General features: G+C 35.0%; 1 protein-coding gene across 2 annotated transcripts; it reads left to right on the plus strand.

Annotated features, from left to right (window-relative positions):
• The first annotated feature begins 366 nt into the window (after window positions 1-366).
• On the plus strand, window positions 367-14,474 carry LOC133701241 (protein TOPLESS). 2 transcript variants are annotated; one of them, XM_062125087.1, is made up of 27 exons: window positions 368-527; window positions 686-827; window positions 945-1,124; window positions 1,232-1,345; window positions 1,426-1,584; window positions 2,072-2,249; window positions 2,338-2,464; window positions 2,576-2,685; window positions 2,822-2,993; window positions 3,117-3,226; window positions 3,344-3,413; window positions 3,516-3,589; window positions 3,692-3,787; window positions 3,896-3,991; window positions 4,119-4,246; window positions 4,357-4,591; window positions 4,670-4,831; window positions 4,920-5,015; window positions 5,302-5,448; window positions 11,404-11,514; window positions 11,622-11,801; window positions 11,881-12,009; window positions 12,099-12,194; window positions 12,543-12,731; window positions 12,809-12,975; window positions 13,539-13,812; window positions 14,210-14,474. In XM_062125087.1, the coding sequence occupies exons 2-26, from the start codon at window positions 748-750 to the stop codon at window positions 13,747-13,749; spliced, it is 3,417 nt and encodes a 1,138-aa protein (XP_061981071.1). In that variant the 5' UTR covers window positions 368-527; window positions 686-747; the 3' UTR covers window positions 13,750-13,812; window positions 14,210-14,474. The 2 variants fall into 2 exon arrangements, with proteins under 2 accessions (XP_061981070.1, XP_061981071.1); XM_062125086.1 differs by having other exon boundaries at window positions 367-527; window positions 3,344-3,589.
• Window positions 14,475-21,996: the final 7,522 nt, after the last annotated feature.

Genomic DNA, 21,996 nt, shown 5'->3' on the forward strand with positions numbered 1-21,996 from the left:
CACTATAAATATAAATTAATGCATCGCTATAAATATAAATTAGCCCATAATTGTTTTTTGTTTTTTTTACTAAAGACAATAATCACTCATCTCATGCCGACAAAAATAAAACACGAAATTACCATCTGCTTTGTTGCAGAGGAACATCTCTTCTTTCTTTAAGCACGACAGTTGTCAGCTAGAGATTCCGCGCCGAGAAACTCGACAAAATGTAGCCGGCTAAGTGGGCACCTCAAATTCCTGTACTTATGCATAAGACCACTGTCAGATCTCAGTAACCTATCGATCGTGATACGCACTTGTGCTTATCATCCTCGTTATCTGTCTCCTCCCTCCTTTTTAAAGTCGCCATTTCTGCAAGATTTAATGCTTATATAGACAAAAAATTATTTATGGACTATAAAAAACTTGGCGGAGAGAGAAAGTCTAGAGAGAGAAAAAAGATAAAAAAAACTCTGCTTCGTTTCCAGAAAGAGAAAGTGTGTGTGAGAGAGAGGGTCTGATCTCGCCACTGCTTTCTATAGGAGGTGAGTTTCTCGGAAATATCTCATTCTCTCTCCTCTTTTTTTTTTATTCCTGCAAAAAGTAAAGCGGATTTCTCTTGTGATTTGAAATCAAATCCCTAATTTTGGCCTGGTTTTAGGGTTTTTTTTTTCATTTTTCTTTGAAAACATTGTGGTTGCAGGCAGATCTAGGGCTACAGTTGGTGGTATTTCTGCATTTTGTATACAAAACGGGGCGTTTAAGATGTCTTCTCTCAGTCGAGAGCTCGTTTTCCTGATCTTGCAGTTCCTGGATGAGGAGAAGTTCAAAGAGACTGTTCATAAGTAAGAATATTAAGTTTTTTATTTTTACTTTACAATTATTGCTAATGTTTTTAGTGATGACTGATTATTGGTTATTTTTTGGTGTAATGTGATGTGAAAATAAATAAATAAAAATAGGCTTGAGCAGGAATCTGGATTTTTCTTTAACATGAAGTATTTTGAGGATGAGGTGCATAATGGCAATTGGGATGAGGTGGAGAAATACCTCTCTGGTTTCACTAAAGTAGACGACAATCGATATTCTATGAAAATATTTTTCGAGATACGGAAGCAAAAGTATCTTGAAGCATTGGATAAGTAAGCTTGCAATTCTTTTTTTTTTTAACTCTTATTATTATTATTATTATTATTATTATTATTATAAGATTATGAGATGGTCTGAGAATGTTATGGAATTTTTATAGGCATGATCGGTCCAAGGCGGTTGAAATATTGGTGAAGGATTTGAAAGTATTTTCGACATTTAACGAGGAGCTTTTCAAGGAAATCACTCAACTACTGACATTGGAGAATTTTAGGTAGATATGTGTTGAAGTAATCAAATTCTTTAATGTTAAGTATGTAGGAGGTATATTCAGATTTGCTTTGTTGTAAATAGGGAGAATGAGCAACTTTCCAAATATGGAGATACCAAGTCCGCAAGGGCAATCATGTTGGTTGAGCTGAAGAAGCTTATCGAAGCAAACCCTTTGTTTCGTGACAAATTGCAGTTTCCTAACCTTAAGAATTCAAGGTTACGAACTCTCATCAACCAAAGGTAATTCATCTATTGATACTTGTATAATATGGTCATTTCGATTGCCTTTGTTTTGCCTTGAATTAATGTGTAACTTGGCAGGTGTTGTTTCCTGGAAAACTCTTCTTAAATGATATTTTGTTTATCAACTGTTGTGTTGAACACTTGCCTTCCATGGAATTTAGAATGATGGTTGTTTGCATGTCCAGCATTAAACGATGAACTCCTATTATCTAATCTGAATTTGAGTTGTTCGATCATTTGAGAGAATTGCAGTGAAACTTCCATCATTTTGTGTGTCTGTGTCTGGACTGCAGGCTTGAAAGTCTTGGAGCAGGATATGATCTAATCAGTCTATATCTTTCTAGAATTTTCCTTTATATTACTACTTTATCTTTTCTTTACTCTGTAGAAATATATGGCTTTAGTTGGCATATATGACATATATAATTATATACACTCTGGCATGGTTGCAATCAGAGAACTTCGTTTGCTATGTAAATTACAGCTTGAATTGGCAGCATCAACTTTGTAAAACTCCAAGGTCAAACCCTGATATAAAGACTCTTTTTTTCGATCATTCATGTGGACAACCAAATGGTGCTCGGGCTCCATCACCTGCAAACAATCCACTGCTTGGATCCTTACCAAAAGCTGGAGGGTTTCCTCCTCTGGGTGCTCACGGGGTAGGTCATTAGCTTGTTTGGTTGTATTTCTTACTCTCTCTTCTACTGATACATGCTTACCCTTGTGTGGTTGAACTTTTATATTCAGCCGTTTCAACCTACACCAGCACCAGTCCCAGCACCTCTTGCAGGTTGGATGTCCAATCCTCCCACAGTAACTCATCCAGCAGTTTCTGGAGGAGGAGCCATTGGTCTTGGTGCTCCATCTATCCAAGGTAGTTCATTCTTTTTATTTGCTATAGATGCTTCTGCTAACCATCATACTGAGTATGTGAGCATACATGTTTCCCTTTTTAATAATATATGCATTTTGTTGCCTTGTGTAGCTGCTCTGAAGCATCCACGGACTCCTCCATCTAACCCTTCGGTAGACTATCCTTCAGCAGATCCTGACCATGTTGCTAAAAGAACAAGGCCAATGGGGATTTCTGATGAGGTACTCTGGTTTTTTTTGTCATTCTGGCTGTACTCTTTTCGTAAATATATATCTAGCCAGTAACCTGTGCACTCCTCTTATTATGTTTATGTTATTTCCTTCCAAACTGTTTTGTTGATTGTTATCATCAATGCAGGTAAATTTGCCCGTTAATGTATTGCCAATGTCATTTCCAGGGCATGGTCATGGTCATGGTCAGACTTTTAATGCACCGGATGACTTGCCAAAGGCTGTTGTACGGACTCTGAATCAGGGATCATCTCCTATGAGCATGGATTTCCATCCTGTTCAACAGACTATTCTTCTAGGTCTGCTTGATTTTTCAGTCTTTTATTTGGTTGGTTCTGTGGCTTTGGCATATTTGTACCCTTAAGCATTAATGTAGAATATACCCTGGTCTGACCATTGATTACTTTAATATGCTGTGACAGTTGGTACCAATGTGGGGGAAATTGGGCTGTGGGAAGTTGGTTCTAGGGAGCGACTGGTTTTAAGAAACTTCAAAGTTTGGGATCTGAATGCATGCTCGATGCCTCTTCAGGTTTTTTTTTTTTTTTTTATACCTACAGCACTGATTATCATGTGTGTTGTATGCTGGATGCTTGGTGTACTGGAATGTCTGAAATTGAACTGTCTTTTCTTTTTGGATGAAATTCAGGCAGCTTTAGTCAAAGATCCCGGCGTCTCTGTTAACCGTGTAATTTGGAGTCCAGATGGTAACTTGTTTGGTAAGCTGAAATCTATTACAATTCATGGTTGGTTTAGAAATACACATAAGATTTCGGGTGTGAAAAGGCTCTTCATTGATTTCTCATCTCTGTCAACAATAGGAGTTGCATACTCAAGGCATATTGTACAAATATATTCTTATCATGGGAATGATGATGTACGGCAGCACCAAGAGGTATATAATCTTAACTAACACCAGTATTAAGCTTGTTATTCTTTTGTTGCTTTGTGTTTGTTTTTACTTGATATAAAATGACTTAAAAAGTTCTCATTGTAGATTGATGCTCATGTTGGTGGAGTAAATGATCTTGCATTCTCCACTCCGAATAAGCAACTTTGTGTTATAACCTGTGGTGATGACAAAACCATCAAGGTAGGGTTTGGCGTTATTTTTTGGTTTTTGGACTGAAAAGCATCAAGGTCGTTTCTTCAGACATGAAAAGCTGCCCCTTGCCCCTTTTCTTTTTCCTAATAATATTAGGTGTGGGATGCTGCCACTGGTGCAAAACTATATACGTTTGAAGGTCACGAGGCTCCTGTTTATTCCATCTGCCCACATTATAAGGAAAATATTCAGGTGAAATGTCCATTTTGCGCCCATTGTTGTCTGTCCTGCTACTTTGAGTTCTTAATGTTCCTTTTCTCCTTCCACTAAACTCATCATTTCTGGTCTACCATGTTGCTGGACTTTCTTCTGTGCTCAGTTTATCTTTTCAACAGCACTGGATGGAAAGATAAAAGCATGGTTATATGACAATCTAGGATCTCGGGTTGATTATGAGGCTCCTGGTCGATGGTGCACAACCATGGCTTACAGTGCTGATGGTACAAGGTCAACATAATTGACCCGTTACTCAATGATCTCCTTTTTCTTGGTATTTGTGCATGACTGGATTAATAATGATCTACTCATTGCCTTCGGGTTTTCGTTGGAAACTACAGGCTTTTTTCTTGCGGTACAAGTAAAGATGGGGAATCCTACATTGTTGAATGGAATGAAAGTGAAGGTGCTGTGAAGAGAACCTATGTTGGATTTAGAAAACATTCTTTGGGTGTCGTGCAATTTGATACAACAAAGAATCGTTTTTTGGCTGCTGGTGATGATTTTTCCATCAAGTTCTGGGATATGGACAATGTTCAACTTTTGACAACAATTGATGCTGATGGAGGCCTCCCAGTGAGTTTGTTATGTACCAGTAAACTATAAGAGATTGTTTTGAGTATAATTGCTTATTTCAGTTCTAATAATTCATAGGCAAGCCCACGTATCCGCTTCAACAAGGAGGGCACCCTGTTGGCTGTTTCTGCCAATGATAATGGGATTAAAATATTGGCAAATTCAGATGGCATCAGGTTGCTGCGTACATTTGAAAATCTTTCTCATGATGCCTCTCGAGCATCTGAATCTGTTGCAAAGGTAGCTTTATCAATGATGAGTATAGTTGTGAATGTGACATCGCTCTGTCTGCAATTAAGTCTAATCTTATAGTGGCTTTCTTGTGCAGCCTACTGTTAATCCAATCTCAGCTGCAGCAGCAGCAGCTGCAACTAGCAGTGGACTTGCAGACAGGGGTGCCTCTGTGGTCGCCGTTGCTGGAATGGTTTGTTGGACTTTCTTGTTCTTTTAGAGTAGCATCTGAATTTTATACACAAGTAACTTGCATATCAATTACTCTCCGATCACACAACTCATATTATTGTCACATTGTTTCTGTTGTTTGTTGAGAGAACTGAACTACAGACTAGGGGCATGATCTTAGTTATCCATGATTTTTTTTTAATGATCTTGATTTTCCATGAAGTTTTCTTTGAGTGATCGTAGTTTTCCATGATAGTACTGAAATAATCTGTTGTAATTTTTAGTCACAAGCAAAATTACTTTTGTAGAATGGAGATGCCCGGAATTTGGGAGATGTGAAACCTAGAATAGCTGAAGAATTGAATGATAAATCAAAGATATGGAAGCTCACTGAAATCAATGAACCATCTCAATGCCGGTCCTTGAGGCTTCCTGAAAACTTGAGAGTAGCCAAGGTATTGAAATTTTCTCGGAGGGCATCCCTTTTCTTCTCTGATTACTTTCCTGGGTCAATTATCTTTTTGGCCTTGCTTGGTTAATATCATTGCATTTCTGCCTAACTAGGCTGTACTGTGTCCTTGGGACCATATACTGATGTTACATGTGTTCTAAATGCTCTATGATTTAATTCATGCCAACTGTTGGTCATTTTAGTAAAGCTTCAGATTATTGAAGCTTCAGAAGCATGGTGATCTGATTTGGAACACATTCCTTTTCATGCTCTGATCTTGTTAATCAACTTTGGTTTGATTCCTTACTATTCACAAGTTTAGCTTTACAGGTGAAGAAGTTTGAGAGAGGTTTCTCTATTTTCTTATTATAACTGAAGAGATACAATATATATAGGAGAAGAGTGCTTACCCTACAGTCTATCAAAATAGGAAATATTTACTAGACAGGAAAGGATCCTACACCAAACTAGAAAGGAATAATCTATGAGATCTGGTTAGCTAATACCAGATTCTCCTAACTGATTTTGAGGGAGATTTCCACACCCCCCCTCAAATTGGGTTGTATATGTTATACATGCCCAGCTTGTGACTCAAATCTTCAAAATTGGTTCTGGGAAGTGCTTTGGTAAGTATGTCTGCAATTTGAGCTTTGGTAGGAGTGAGATCAGCTGGACAATTTTCTTTTCAATCTTTTCTGAGATGAAATGTTTGTCTATTTCAATGTGCTTTGTCTTGTCATGATGCACTGGGTTTTTAGCTATACTTATGGCAGCATGATTATCACAGAACATCTTGATGGGGTGTAATAGTTCCACTCCAAGTTCCTTGAGTAATCTTTGTATGCACATTCCTTCACAGATGCCAAGTGCTAGAGCTCTAAACTCAGATTCTGCACTACTAGATACAACCTATGGTTTCTTGCTTTTCCAAGTCACTAGATTTCTCCAAACATAGAAACAATACCCAGAGGTTGATCTTCTATCTAAAATGTCTCCTGCCCAATCTGCATTTGAGTATATTTCAACATTTCTGTTGCCACTTTTCTTGTATAGCAGACCTCTTCCAGTGGTCATTTGTAGATATCTCAAAATTCTATTAACTGCATCCATATGCTCTTCTGTTGGATTGTTCATGAATTGGCTTACAACACTGACAAAGAAGCCAATGTCTGGTCTGGTGTGTGAGAGGTAGATGAGTCGTCCTACCAATCTTTGATATCTTCCCTTGTCAACTGGTGTTCTGTCCTGTCCCGCTCCTATCTTCTTGGTTGATTCCATTGGTGTTTCTGCAGGTTTACAACCAAGCATTCCTGTTTCTTTTAGTAGGTCTAGGACATATTTTATTTGAGAAACATATATACCTTTCCTTGATCGTGCCACTTCCATGCCAAGAAAGTATCCGAGGTACCCAAGGTCTTTGATCTCAAATTGGCTAAGAGTTTCTTCAATTTCACTAGTTCTTCTCCATAGTCACCAGTTAGGATGATATCATCAACATATACAATTAGTATTGCCCTTTTATTTTCTGGAGAAGATTTGATAAACAAGGTGTGGTCTGCTTGGCACTGAGAATACCCATTCTGGACCATTGTCTTTGTGAATCTGTCAAACCATGCATGTGGTGATTGCTTGAGTCCATATAGTGATTTCTTCAGTTTACACACTTTGTTGTAGTTGGAGGATGTTTCTAGTCCTGGAGGTATCTCCATGTATTCTTCTTTCAAATCTCCATTAAGAAATGCATTTTTAATGTCTAGTTGATGTAATGGCCAGTCTTGATTAACTGCTAGAGGTAGTAGGAGAATTCTGATGGTGTTGAGTTTGGCCACTGAAGCAAATGTTTCCTGGTAATCTATCCTATAAGATTGAGTAAATCCTTTTGCTACCAGTTGGGCCTTTAATCTGTCAATACTCCCATCAGCCTTGTGTTTGATAGTAAATATCCATTTGCACCCAACTGGTTTCTTGCCAAGTGGAAGTTCAGACATTTCCCAAGTGTTATTCTTGTTCAATGCATTGATTTCTACTCTAACTGCCCCTTCTCCATCCTGAGTCTTTGAGAGCTTCTTCAATAGACTTAGGAACCTGTACATTGTCAAGGGCTGAAACAAATGCTTGGTAAGATGGTGACAACCCTTCATATGAAACAAATCTGTTGATGGGGTGATTTGTGCATGATCTAACACCTTTCCTTATTGCAATTGGAATGTCTGAGTCATTAGTAAAGGAAGCAAGATTCTCACAAACTGAAATTTCCATACCTGATTGTATTTGAGCAGAATTTGGACTTGTTTCTGAATCTTGGTCCAATGTAAGAGGTGTTGCATGCTCTATCTCCTTCTCTGGTTTTTTCCTTCTGGTATAGGTAAGAAGTTTAGGCTCAGGATTTGCAATTTGTTTTGGTGTAAGTGATTTAACTGGGATTGGTTGAATGGACTGATTTGGAACTGGAACTGGTGGACCTGGGACTATAGTTACTAGAGAATGACTCTGGAGAGGAGAATGACTCTATGGGGTATCTCCTGTGTGAGGTATATCCGAATTTATTCCCCAATTCTGATATTCTTGCATGTTCTCCCCCTGAATATCAGACTTGGGGTAGTAGGCTTGATGTTCAAAGAATGTGACATCTATTGAGGTATAGAACTTTCTGTTGATGGGAGAATAACACTTGTACCCTTTTTTTGATGTGGGGAGTTCCCTTTTTTGATGTGGGGAGTATCCTAGAAAGATACACTTGATGGATTTAGGATCTAATTTGCTGCGATAGTGAGGGTGGATATGAACAAAGACTGAGCAGCTGAACACTTTAGGATCTAATGAAGAGAGTATTTTGGTGCGTGGGAATGCTTGTAGGAGGACTTGACTAGGAGTTTTGAATTTTAGAACTCTAGAAGGCATTCTATTGATGAGGTAAGTGGCTGTGGGTACAGCCTCTTCCCAGAATTGTTTGGGAACATGAGGGATCTAGCAACTTCCAATAGGTGTCTATTTTTCCTTTCTGCCACTCCATTTTGTTGTGGAGTGTCAACACAAGAGCTGATGTGGAGAATGCCTTGATTTAGACAATAAGTATTGAGTATTATCAGTATTTAAGATCTGGATCTTAGTGTGGAATTGTGTTTGTATCATGGAGTGGAAGTTTTGAAAGATTTGGCTCACTTTAGATTTTTCTTTCATGAGGAATAGCCATGTCAATCTGATGTGATCCTCAACAAAGAATACAAACCAACGAGTTCCAGTTATACTTTTTACTGGTGAGGGACCCCATACATCACTATGGATTATGGCAAAAAGATGTGATGATTAATATGAGATAGTGGGATAGCTACCACGAATTTGCTTGGAAAGTTTACATACATAACATTTGAAAGACTGAATTTTTATTGGTAAATAAAGAAGGAACTAATTTCTCCAGGTACATGAAGTTTGGATGACCAAGACGATAGTGCCATAACATAACATCACTATCCTTATTGACATAGAAATTTAAAACTGACCAACCCTTATGAGGTGTAAGGATTCCATTTTGAGTTTGTCCTTTTTGAGGAGTGAATCCATTGAGGAGATAGAGCCCTGAACACATCTTAGCACTGCCAATCTTCTTTCCCATATCCAAATCCTAAAATATACACAAGTTAGGAAAGAATTTAGCAACACAATTTAGATCACGAGTCAATTTACTAATTGAGAAGAGGTTGCAGTCCAGTTTAGGAATATGAAGAATGGAATTTAGGATCATGTCTCTCGAAATTCTGCTTAAGCCTATTCCTTTCACTTGGGATGAAGATCCATTAGCTATACGGACTGTAGAATTCTTATTGCACTGATTGTATTCATTAATAAGGGCTGCATCTCCTGTCACATGGTCTGATGCTCCGGAGTCTATGATCCATAGACTACATTAAGGGCTTTTGAAAATTTACCTTTCTGAGCTAACAATCCAGATCCAGAGGCTGACGTACTTGCTTGAGATAATGAACTCTGATTGAACAGTTTCTGTAACATATCAAGCTGTTCCTTGGTGAAGGGACTTGTTTTAGGTAGAAGGTTGGTGTTCTTGTCTCGGTTGTCATCTGAGGTAATATTGTTGGCACGTCTGTCTTTGTCATTTGTTAGCCTTGATGGCTTCCAATCAGTAGGTTTGCCATGAATCTTCCAACAGGTTTCTTTGACATGTCCTGGCTTGTTGTAGTGATCACATCAGGGTCTTCCCCTTTTCTGTCGACTGTCATGATTGTTGTTTGGATATCCTCGAGTAGCAAGGGCAGATCCTTCCAATGTAAAGGCTGAATTGTGAGATCCCATCATTACTTTCTTTCTGCTTTCTTCACACCTAACTTCAGAGAATGCTTCTCTGAGATTTGGAAGGGGCTTGGTCCCTATTATTCTCGCTCTAACTTCATCTAGATTTTTGTTCAGACCAAGAAGGAACTTGAAAGTTCGATTCAGTTCTAAAATTCTTTTATATAGGGTTGTGTCTTTAGGGCATTTCTAGGCATGAATTTCAAACATGTCTAAGTGTTGCCAATGTCAATACAGTGTGTTGAAGTATTGTGTTATAGAAAGATCTCCTTGGCGTAGATCATGCAATGCTGCATCAATTTCGAATAGTTCTGATGTATTTTCAAAACTTGAATAGGTTTCTCGTGCTGCATCCCAGATTTCCTTTGCTGTTCCATATAGAAGAAAATTTTCTCCTATTTCATTGGTTATTGAATTAATTAACCATGACATTACCATGCGGTTCTCAGTTTTCCATGTTCGAAACTTGGGATCATTCTTTTCTGGTATGATGACTTCTCCTGTGAGGTAGTCGTCTCTGCCCTTCCCACAAATAAACATCAAGATCGATGATGACCATTGAAGATAGTTATGCCGGTTGAGTTTGTGACCAGTGATAGGATGTGATATGCCTTCAGTACCTCCATGATTATTCCTAGCTGATGCTGTTTCTGGCTGTGAGGTTACTTCAGAGATAGAGCTTTGTCCCGTGTCCTGCTGCAGCCATGCTGTATTTGGTTGTGGATTGGAGTAGCAGTTTTTAGGGTTCAGGACCTAGAGGCTCTGATACCATGAAGAAGTTTGAGAGACGAGAAACAGTCTATCAAAATAGGAAATATTTACTAGACAGGAAAGGATTCTACACTAAAACTAGAAAGGAATAATCTATGAGATCTGGTTTAGCTAATACCAGAATCTCCTAATTGATTTTGAGGGAGATTTCCACAACAGGATTACCTGCTACTCCTAATCTTTTAAATTTAAGCAGTTTCCATAGGTAAAAGCCTGCTAACGATTCTTTACTCTTAATTATTTCAAGAAAAATTGAAAATAATGCAGAAATAGATGAAGTTTGACTGCATGCCACGTACAGTTAAGATGACAAAGTAATTTGAGTTAAAATGTTTTGAAATACTAATAGAGGAAAGCAACATATTAGGGCTTTTAGAAGATGCTTGTGTCAACTTTAATTACCATAACTCAGAGTGCTAACAAGTCTCGTCATGCTTATTTCATGCTAGTAATTGATCGAATTGCATTTTGAATGTTTAACAACCATGTAATTTATCCTGTTCCATAAAATTTTATTATGTTATTAATGGAAAGAAATTCCAGATATGTTCAATGTATGGTCCGTGGTGATGGGATGTGCTAACATAAGAGTGTAACTTTGCTGTTGAATACCTGTTAGCTTACATAGAAGAACTACTGAATCAGGAAGTTACAGAGTGTTTTATCATTATGTTTCCAAATGAGCCCTGCTTAATGGTATCGACAGTGTATGATGGCTTTGTATGGGTTCTTGCATAAGTCTTGGTTTTTAATATTGGACTGGAATGCCAGGCTTTATCAAGTTGACTTGTTAACTCCATCATGACTCATAAGCTTTTATTTCTTTATTTATTCTGTTTTCCAACAAGGATGTCATTATTAGCTTCTTTTTTTGTCATTGCAGATATCAAGGTTAATTTATACAAATTCTGGCAATGCCATTTTGGCATTAGCTTCAAATGCAATACACTTGTTATGGAAATGGCAACGCAGCGATCGTAATGCAAGTGGCAAGGTAAGAAGCACATGCATAGTGGATTGATCAATCATGTGCACTTCTATTTTTCTGAAATTTCTATAATGAGTTCCATCGTGTCTTGAAATTGGTCCTTCATCCTGCAGGCAACTGCTGGTGTGCCACCTCAATTATGGCAACCATCAAGTGGGATTCTAATGACCAACGACATCACTGACTCTAACCCTGAAGAGGCTGTGGCATGTTTTGCTTTGTCCAAAAATGATTCTTATGTTATGTCAGCATCTGGAGGAAAGATTTCCCTTTTCAATATGATGACATTTAAGGTAATACAAGGATTGTTAGTTATGATGTGGTGATGTCAATTTCATTTGACTGATCTCATTTTCTTTTGGCGGAGCGCAGACAATGACAACTTTCATGCCACCACCTCCTGCAGCAACGTTTCTTGCTTTTCATCCTCAAGATAACAACATAATTGCTATTGGCATGGATGATTCCACAATTCAAATATATAATGTCCGTGTAGACGAGGTACGATGCAGTCATAGACATTTATTCCCACAGCTAATGCTTCAGATAAGTGTCAATTGTTATGTAATATTTGTCGATTATTGGTGCAGGTCAAGAGCAAGCTGAAAGGCCACTCTAAAAGAATAACTGGCCTTGCCTTCTCCCATGTGCTGAGCGTGCTAGTGTCATCGGGAGCAGATGCTCAGGTAATAAATTTTCAATTAGATGTCTTGTGTGCCTTGATGTTTTAGTTTTTTAACGGGATTTCACCTGTTAGATGTTCCATTTTTTTTGGCGTGGGGGATTGCATCAATACTGATTTATTTTTATTTTTTTAATTTTGACTTGCTTTGGCATAATTCTGCTTCACTACTGTTGCAAGCGGCATGCTAAAGAATTCTTAGTTCTCTCTCTCTTTCTCCCGCAAATGGCAGGCTTATTTACATAAATTATTCCTGAACCCCAAGCCTTCTTTATTTTTTTCATCGGAATGTGAACTAATGATCAGTGTTTAGATATTAACTCATTTCCCATTTAAATTGTTCTTTATTCAGCTTTGTGTTTGGAACTCGGACGGATGGGAAAAGCAGAAAACAAGATTCTTGCAGGTTCCGACTGGAAGGACAACAACAGCACAATCGGATACCCGTGTACAATTTCATCAGGATCAGATACACTTCCTGGTTGTGCACGAGACTCAGCTTGCCATATTTGAAACCACAAAGCTAGAATGCGTAAAGCAGGTATCTTTGTCTCTTGACTTTATTGTGGAACTATCATGTTGTTGTCAGGTACTGAGTTCTCTTTTGTCCTGATCTAGTGGCTTCCACGTGAATCTTCTGCACCAATCTCACATGCTGTGTTCTCATGTGATAGTCAGCTGGTATATGCCAGCTTCTTAGATGCAACTGTTTGTGTATTTAGTGCTGCAAATCTCAGATTACGCTGTCGTATCAATCCATCTTCATATCCCCCACCTAATGTCAGGTAAATTATCTTGCTCCATTCATCGGTGTATGTTTTTATAAATAATTTAGATCCACCTTTTTGCGGTACGACTGTCTTGGTAAAATGATAGGATCACATTTTTTTATTGTTCCGAGAAGTTTAATGGTCTAAAGAGTCGACCATCTTTCAAATGGCAGGGGCAAATCCGTGTACCTGGCAACATGTGTAACTTACTGTACTTTAAAGTAAATTTTAAGTAACCAAGAGACACAGGAAAGAGAACATAAATTATGGAGATCTCTTGTGCTAGATAATAGTAATACATACAACCAGGAATGAGTATACAAATATGTTAAATATTCTCTCTTTTATTTATAATCATTTACAGGATTCTGTATCTATAACTCAGTTCCATTTGTAATATATTTATTTCTGCATCTTAAATTCCAAAACCCATTACTGGTTTGCTTTGCACTCTGCCTTCCTGTTGATGGAATGCCCATCCTAGTTTTCACAGTTCGCTAACTAAAGTATAATTCTCTACCTCCTGTTTTTATGCAATAGCCACATCACTTTGACTCCCATTGTTTTATATACGGCAGCTCAAATGTCCACCCACTTGTGATTGCTGCACACCCACAAGAGCCAAATCAGTTTGCATTGGGATTATCAGATGGTGGGGTTCATGTCTTTGAGCCACTTGAATCTGAAGGAAAATGGGGTGTGCCTCCACCTGCTGAGAATGGGTCAGCAAGCAGTGTGGCAGCTATTCCTTCAGTTGGACCATCAGGTTCTGATCAAGCCCAGAGATGATTTATGATTGCCAGAGCACAAGTTCTTTTACATGCTTGGCTTGCTGGCCCATTCCTAAGTTAGGTATGTCCAATATCTGTCTGCTTTTTGTACTTGTTTCAAAAATTACTAGCAGGCCATAGTCAACCCTAGTACTTGATCCTAGTTCTGGCAATCTGAAAAACATGGTGCATTGAAGCATCAGGATCAGCTGAACTCTAAACACAATCTTGCATGATGTTAGTTGTGGACTTCTATCGATTGATTTGCATTTGCAGTAGCTTCCCTTTACCAAACACTCTTCCTGCCTGGCTAAGGGGTTATCTAACATTTTCCTGCTTGGGTGGGTATCAAAGTGCCTTAATTTGTTGACCCATCTGTCATTCATATGAACAGAATCAGTCTAGATCCCCAGGGTTTTATCCTAGTTTTGACGCTGATTTCCTTCATTCTTATGTTCTTGATTTCTTTCTTTGTGCAGTTTGAGGTTCAATGATATGTTGTAACCTGCTCAAGGAACTACTACTTGCAAAAGATGTAGATTTAGCATGTTCTGTCTGATACTTCGTGAGGTAAATGCTGTAGTAGTATTAGTAATAGTATTAATAGTGATGCCTTATGACCTCGAACTAGAAATTTGCTCAAGGAAGATTTTTTTTTTTGGTTCTGTGCTTATTTTATTTCTTTGAACTCTTGAATAGTCTGTAATATTTATTATTTTGTCGTCAAACATCGAAATTTCCTCATTGTTTTGTTTGTGGTCGAGAATCTTTTCCCCAACCCAGTCGTTCTACTTAGGATTTTAGACCATCTGTCATTTTGCTTTAATCGATCATACTGGATAAATCGGACTTGTATTCTTTATTTGCCAATCTTTTCAATGCTGGGAAACATCATTCTTTCTTTCTTTTTTTCCTTTTTTGGTTTATTATAAATTAGTACCTACAGTTTACTGAAATGAATTAATTAATCCCTATACTATAAGAAATAATTAAACAACCCTTTAACCAGAATTGACCGCAAAGTCAGTAACAGATTATTTTTTTTTATGGTAACAACCCTTTTACAGAAAATGTGTTTAACGCCTTCTATGTAAAAACAACGAAGAGACTAGACTCAACTAGACATGAAATAAAAAAAATAAAAAATAATGCCTTCGAGTAGATTTATTTCTGTGGTCAATAAATCACTATCTTGTGTAAGTTTATATCCAAAAATTTTAGTCTCTCCGCAAATGGATATGATGTGTTTGTTGAAAAATATCAAATTGATATCTATCCTAAATTGATTTTTGACATGCAATATGCTATGCTTTTCCATCGTATTTTTACTTGAGATAATAAAATATATTAATTTGAAATAAGAAAAAATTAAAAAAATTAAAATTTTTTTAATAATATTTTTAAATATGTGATATTACCAACTTACTTATGGAACTCAACTTTCCTTATTTGTGGTTTGTGTTTTTTTTAAAAAAAAACTTCGCAACTTTTTGATCATTTTGTAACCATATCTTTTAAACGTAGTGCATATCATTTTTTTTTTAGCAAGTTTGGCTATAAAATTCATTTGGTTTTTTCTTCAATACAATCTTCCCTGTACATTCTCTATTTGCAATATTAAAATAAAAATAAAAATCTAAAAGGGATTAGAGAATTCCCCTATTCACTACAAGGAAAAGATCCTTATTTTTTATTCCTTTAATTTTTTTTTGGGTCACTTTGTTTTTTCAATGTGATGTTTTGACATTTGGTTTATTTAAAATTAAACTTGATAATTTGTTTTAGTTTATATTATTAAGGTTTCTCAATATGTTGAAAAAGATTTTGGTATTAAATTGATGGTCTATATAGCAAAATCAAAATCAATTTTCGGTAAATGAGGTGTGTTTTTAGCTTTTTTTGAGTCTCTAAATTTTTTTATTTTTTCATTTTTAATCCTTATTTTTTGATTTTTTTTATTTTAATCCAAAATTTTATTTAGTTTACATTTCAATTTCTAAGTTAGAGAGAAAATAGAGATTCATTGAAAAACATGGGAGAAGAGAGAAATTATTAGTTTGCTGTGACAGTGACCAAGAAAGTCATTTTTGATGTCAATATATTTCATTTAATGAGAGGAGTTTCGATGACCTTTTTTTGCTCCTCGTCTTGGTAGAAAAAATAGATTGAGGTTGAGAATTAATTTTTTTAGCTTAATTTTGCATTAAGGTGTTTTTAGATTAAAATAGATTAAAAAATATTTTTTTGTTGAAAAACTATTGCTTGATTTTTTGACCACCTCTTTCGTAGATAGGATTTGAAAATGTGGATGATGTTTATCACCTATTTGTTAGTTAGGATTTGAAAATATAGACAATGTTTTGTTTGGGAGCCTAGGATCTCACAACCAAGAGGTGGTTGGACAATTAAGACCGGGTGATTTTTTACACTAAAAAATAATTCTTTAATTTATTTTCATCTAAAAATACTTATTAAACAATTTTATAAGTGCAAAAAAAAAAAACTAATATCTTAACTCAAAACATATCTAAATTGGTTCAATTACACAAAATAAAGTCGTGAAAAGTCAAGTTCATTCTATATTTTTACAAGGTAAAGAAAAAAAAACCAAAATAAAATTTCTATTATCAAAAGGTACTTGTTGATAACAAGAACAACTAGTTTAATTATTAAAATTAGGCTAATCATTTACTTTCTCTCTCATTTGCTATTATTCGATTAATTTCTCTCTCATCCCTCAAAACTAAAAATACATAAAATAAAATTTTGAACCAAAACAAACTTTTCAAAAACTAAAGGGATGAAAATGAGAAACTCAATTCTGAAGGCAAAAAAGAAAAAGAAAAGGAAGCAAGACTCAAACAATAACAAAAAAACTTAATGTCAAATTCAGCTCTTCATTTTCAATATCTTTCAATTAATTAAAATTAAATTGATTATGTCAAATTAAGCATAAAAAAGATATTAGGATTTTTTTTTATACCTTGACAATCTCATAGCAAGCTAACATAGACAATTTTCAAGGTCCAAATCTTAAATAACTTAGTATGAAAGGATAAATTTGATATAAAAAATGGTTGGGTCACTGAATTAAAAAAGAAGCATAGAAAGACTTAAAAAAAGAAGGCGTTATGTTGATGAAAAGTGAATTTCAAAAGGATGCATTATGTTTTTGCCGTGCTTTTATATATATATATATATATATATATAAAATAATTGTAATTTATAATTGTAATGTTGCTCTTCTTGAAAATTCCTCCTCCCCATAAATTGGGCTGAACACAGGTGGGGGTAAAAGGTTACCCTTATAATTTTCCCTCCTTTACAACCATTCTGAACATCTCTAGGTTGAATAAAAAATAGAGAGACAAATTCAATTAAAAGCTTATCTAATTATATAAAAGCAGATTAAATCATTTACTTTACAAATTTATAAACCAGGTATATTTAAAAATTATATTGTATATGAATAAAAAGTATTCTAATATATATATATATATATATATATATATATATATATATATATATATAGAACAAATGGAAAAATGATCAAAAACCCTTTACACATAACTAAAAATAAACTTGTTATAAAATCTATAATTATATATATTAAATGTCCATTAGAATTTCTTAGATTTCATGACTTTTGGATTTAGTCTCTTAGTTTTTCATAATACTTGGGTTTTCTAATGTCTTTTAATGTTTTTATTTTCTTCTCTTATAAATAGATCGTTTGTCTTGTATTCTAAGCATTGAGAAAAATATATAAGAAAATATATGAATTTTTATTTTAAGTTTTTTTAGAATATGTATATTATTACTTATTATTTATTTTTTTAAGATGTTATTAGCACGATCACTTTACTTAATTTATATTGAAATCTTGGCACACATGAATTCCTATATTACGTGGCTTGTATCAATTTCAATATTTTTTCTCTTTTCATTATTATTTATACTTTATAGAATATGTTTGGCTCTGTAACTTATTTTGACAAATTTTCTTTCCCTTTTATTTATCAAGATTTAAAGTTCTTGAAGAACTAGTATTGTAAGTTTCTGAAGAATTAAATAAATTAAATACAGTTATTGAAAAACTAGTATTTCTAAAGAACTAAATGACAATAAGACCATTTTGAAAAATTATTGTATTTTTTCACCTGGGTAGATCACCAATTATATTGAGACAATTTCAAAAAATTCTTGTATTTTTCCACATCGACAGGTAACCAATTACAATTAGACCATTTTTAAAAAAATCTTTATATTTTTTTCACTTGAGTGGATCACCCACAATGAGATCACTTTTGAAAAATTCTCATATTTCTCACACCATCGAGCAAGTTGCCTGAAATAATTAAACCAATTCAAAAAAAAACTTTTTGGATATTTTTCCTCGACAAGGTAGGTCACCTTTCAAATGACTAATTTCTCGATTTTAACATCTATTTGTGAAGGTCGTCTGTCAATCTTCTGTTGTTGAAGTTTTCAAGACTCTTAAAGAAGCAAAGGCTCCTTTTGTTTCTACTTTTCTTTATAAATTTACTACGCAAAAAAAATAAAATTTTCCAATGTCTTTTCATCGTAAATATTATGAAGAGGGGGCAACTATCATAACTTAATTTTTGAATTTTTCAAAAAAAAATGAATGAAAAATAATTTAAGGATTGGATTAAGACAACACAAATTAAAAGTTTGAGGATTAATAAGGATGTAATTATTCATTTTAGGAGTCAATTCGGTAAAAAATTAAAAGAATTGATAAGTTTAGGGACTTAATTAAACTTTGGATTAGTTTAATTAATGAAATCATGAGTTTAATTAAAGAATTGATAAGTTCGGGGACTTAATTAACTTTGATTTAATTAATTAATGAAGGCTTAATTCAAGAAATACCAAAATTTGGGGCTGATTCGACGCAAAATTGTAAGAAATTAAAGTTTAAGGACCGAAGTGAAATGGCGAGAGTACTTTAGGGAGTTTAATTGATTTTTCTAGGGATAATTTTGAAAGAATTAAAAGTTGAAGAGTCAATTAAGGACCAAATTGAATAATCAAGAAACCAAGGACTGTTTTGTAAATGCTGTTATAATCCAAGGGTCCAATTGCAATTGATCCAGGGGCAAAATTGAATTGATTTTCATTGATTAGGGACCCAATTGATAAATATCAGAACTTCAGGGGGCAAATTGAAGATAGCCATTTCAATAAAAACGCCGCCGTTTGTACTGTTCATCACCCGGCCTATTCAACAGGAAACCAAAACCGTTTTGGACCGCGTCTCCCACGTCTCCTCTGCTGCCCATTATCTTCCAAGGCCACGTTGAACAGTCCTACAATAGCAGGACTGTTATTCCCCTGTTTCTTCTCAAAGAAACAGAGGCGTTCGTGCCCCACGATCAGGAGGCATGAACACTAATAAAGGAAGCCTCTCTGGCTTTATAAAAGGGGGGAGCGCACTGGAGAATGGGGGGCTTTTTGATAGAAAAACAGGACGAAGGAATAAAAAAAATACAAGAGCAGAGGAAACCGTGGCAGACCTTACAGAAGACGCAAACAGAGGGGTGCTTTGGACGGATAAAGCAGGGACACCGGACATGGGGAACCAAGAGACAGGGCCTAACACAGGAGGAAAAACGAAAAACAGAGAAAACGGGAAGAGAAGGAAAGAGCGACCATTGTCTCCGCCATCTCGAGCACCAGAGACAGAAGACAGAAGACAGAGAGGGAACAAAAAAGAAACACAGAGGGGAAAGCCATAAGAGAAGCGTACAGGAGGAACAAGAACGAACAGGGGAAGACGAAAACACAGAAAAAAAGAGAGAAAAACGAGTGAACAGACACAAAACAAGCATACAAGAGAGCAGAAGGGAAACCAAGAGGACGAAGACAGAAGATACAGAGAGCAGAAAGACCAGAAAAAAACAGAGAAAATAAGAAAAAGGAAAAAGCAGATAGACAGAGAGAGAGGGAGAGAATCCTGAGAGCAGAATAAAGCAAGATATAAAATGGAAGATGGGAGAGGGCGTCGCCCGGCCTGGTCGTCACCAGCGTCTTCATCTTCGGTCTTCAAGCTACAGGTCAGTAGCATTCTTCTTCCCTCGCTTTTCCTTTTTATTTACACTGGCACTGTTGCCAGCATGCGTGAGTAATTCACGCATGCAACTGTGGCCGGGCTGGTCACTGGCTCGGCCAGTGGCCGGGCTAGACATGCTGAGTCAAGTCCAGCCTGTATGATTGGGCTAGACCCGCTTTAAAAAAATAAAAATAAAAATTATATATGCATTGATTTAAATTTATTTTATTGGTTTATTTATTGATGTCATAGCCAGAAATATCATACGTTTTTCTATTGTATAATATTTACTAACGCCATAGTTGGAAGTATTTGTGGTTGAATATTCATTGATGTCAGAGTCAAAAATATCACAAGCATACCATCATAGCATAAACCAACAAACTCTTAGCAATTTAAGACAAAACCAACAATGCAGTCTGTCTCAGACAGGACGTTTAAGGGGTGATAATATATTCTCTTTTACGTAACCAGTCTCGTATTATAGAATCTTTATTGACTAATTAGGTTTTTAGTGACCATAATACTAGGTGACGACCTCTTAAAAAAACCTTTCCCCATCAAAGAATAAGATGCTAGAAATTTATTCTTTTCATTGAATTTTTTTAAGGTTGCCGCGATATCGGATGCGATAATTATCATATTGAAACAATAGATAAAGATAAAAAAGAATATATTTATATTATTTAATGCATTTCAGGCCAGAAGCTTGTACTTGAAAAATTAGGTGCTTCTCTTCTAGAATTTATTACACGATCATGAAATCCTATTGAAACAAATGTTGTGATTCACCATAAGTGTTTTGACCTAAAAATATTTATGTCTTGACATGATCAATTTGGATATCTAAGATCAATAATGATGCAATGAATTGTTGAAAATTCACATGGACATCCTTTAAAGAACCTGAAGATTCTTTTACCATGCATTGCATGCTTTTAAGGTAAATTTATTACCAAATCATCTCTATGAAAAGTTATTATAGAATCACCATCTTTTCTCGAAAGAATTCTTTTAGATATTTTATGATATTAATTAATGCGTTAAGTAAATGGTAACATATTTGTTTACTTTTTAGTTGAAATGTTGTGTTTGCTAGATTAATAACATATATTATCAGACTATAAGCTCAATTTCTTGATTATCTAATCAAGATAATTAATTAGACAATATTTTTGAGTTTACTTCTCAAGCATTTGATATTTTTTACACTTCTATTGGAATTGATATTGAAGATCTTATTGCTCATGTACATACCAAAATGGTATAACATAATCATTTATAAAATGTATTCAATTAACTTCTAGACCATTACTTATGAAATCAAAATTATCTACATCAGTTTAGAAACATGTTGTATTGTTAGTTAGAATTAAACCTGTTTAAGGAAAAAAATCCTAGAAAATAAAAATTATAACAAGTAGATGATGGTACTCCTGAAGATTCATTATCCATAAAATAGAAGATAAATATTTTGTTAAAATCATCTTCTAATTTTGATCCTATTAAAGAGAGACCTTCTGAAAAAGCATCTCCTGAAGAGATCTAAGTGCCTAGAAATAATGAGATCTCTATAAACTATGTTCACACATGAGAGATTTTGGATCAAAATAAAATTATCATAAATGATATATTTGCATTTAAAGTTGCTTTTGGCATCACCAAAAGAAATGATAAAATTAAACTATAAACCATCAAAGAATATCGACATAGAAATGATTGGTCAATGTGATAAGAAGCAATCCAAACAAAGTTAAATTCATTTGTAAAATGTAAAATATTTAGACATGTAGTTTATACACCTAAATGTGTTATGGTTGTTGGGTATAAATGAATTTTCGTTAGAAAACAAAATAAAAACAATGAAATTGTTCAATATAATGTATGACTTGTTGCACAAGATTTCTCACAAAGACCTGACATTGATTATGAGAAAAAGTATTCTCTAGTTATGAATGCAATCACTTTCAGATTTTTTATTGGTTTAGTAGTCTCAGAAACTCTAAATATATATTTAATGGATGTAGTAACAATATATCTATATATAGATCATTAGATAAAGATATACATATGAAAATCCTTGAAGGATTCAAAATATCTAAAACCTTCTATGATAAACCCAAAAGTATTTATTTTATTAAACTAAAAAAAATCTTTATATGAGTTGAAGCAATCTGGTAGTAAGTGATA

This window comes from Populus nigra, chromosome 8 (genome assembly GCF_951802175.1).
Source record: "Populus nigra chromosome 8, ddPopNigr1.1, whole genome shotgun sequence".
NCBI classification, from domain to species: Eukaryota; Viridiplantae; Streptophyta; class Magnoliopsida; order Malpighiales; family Salicaceae; genus Populus; species Populus nigra.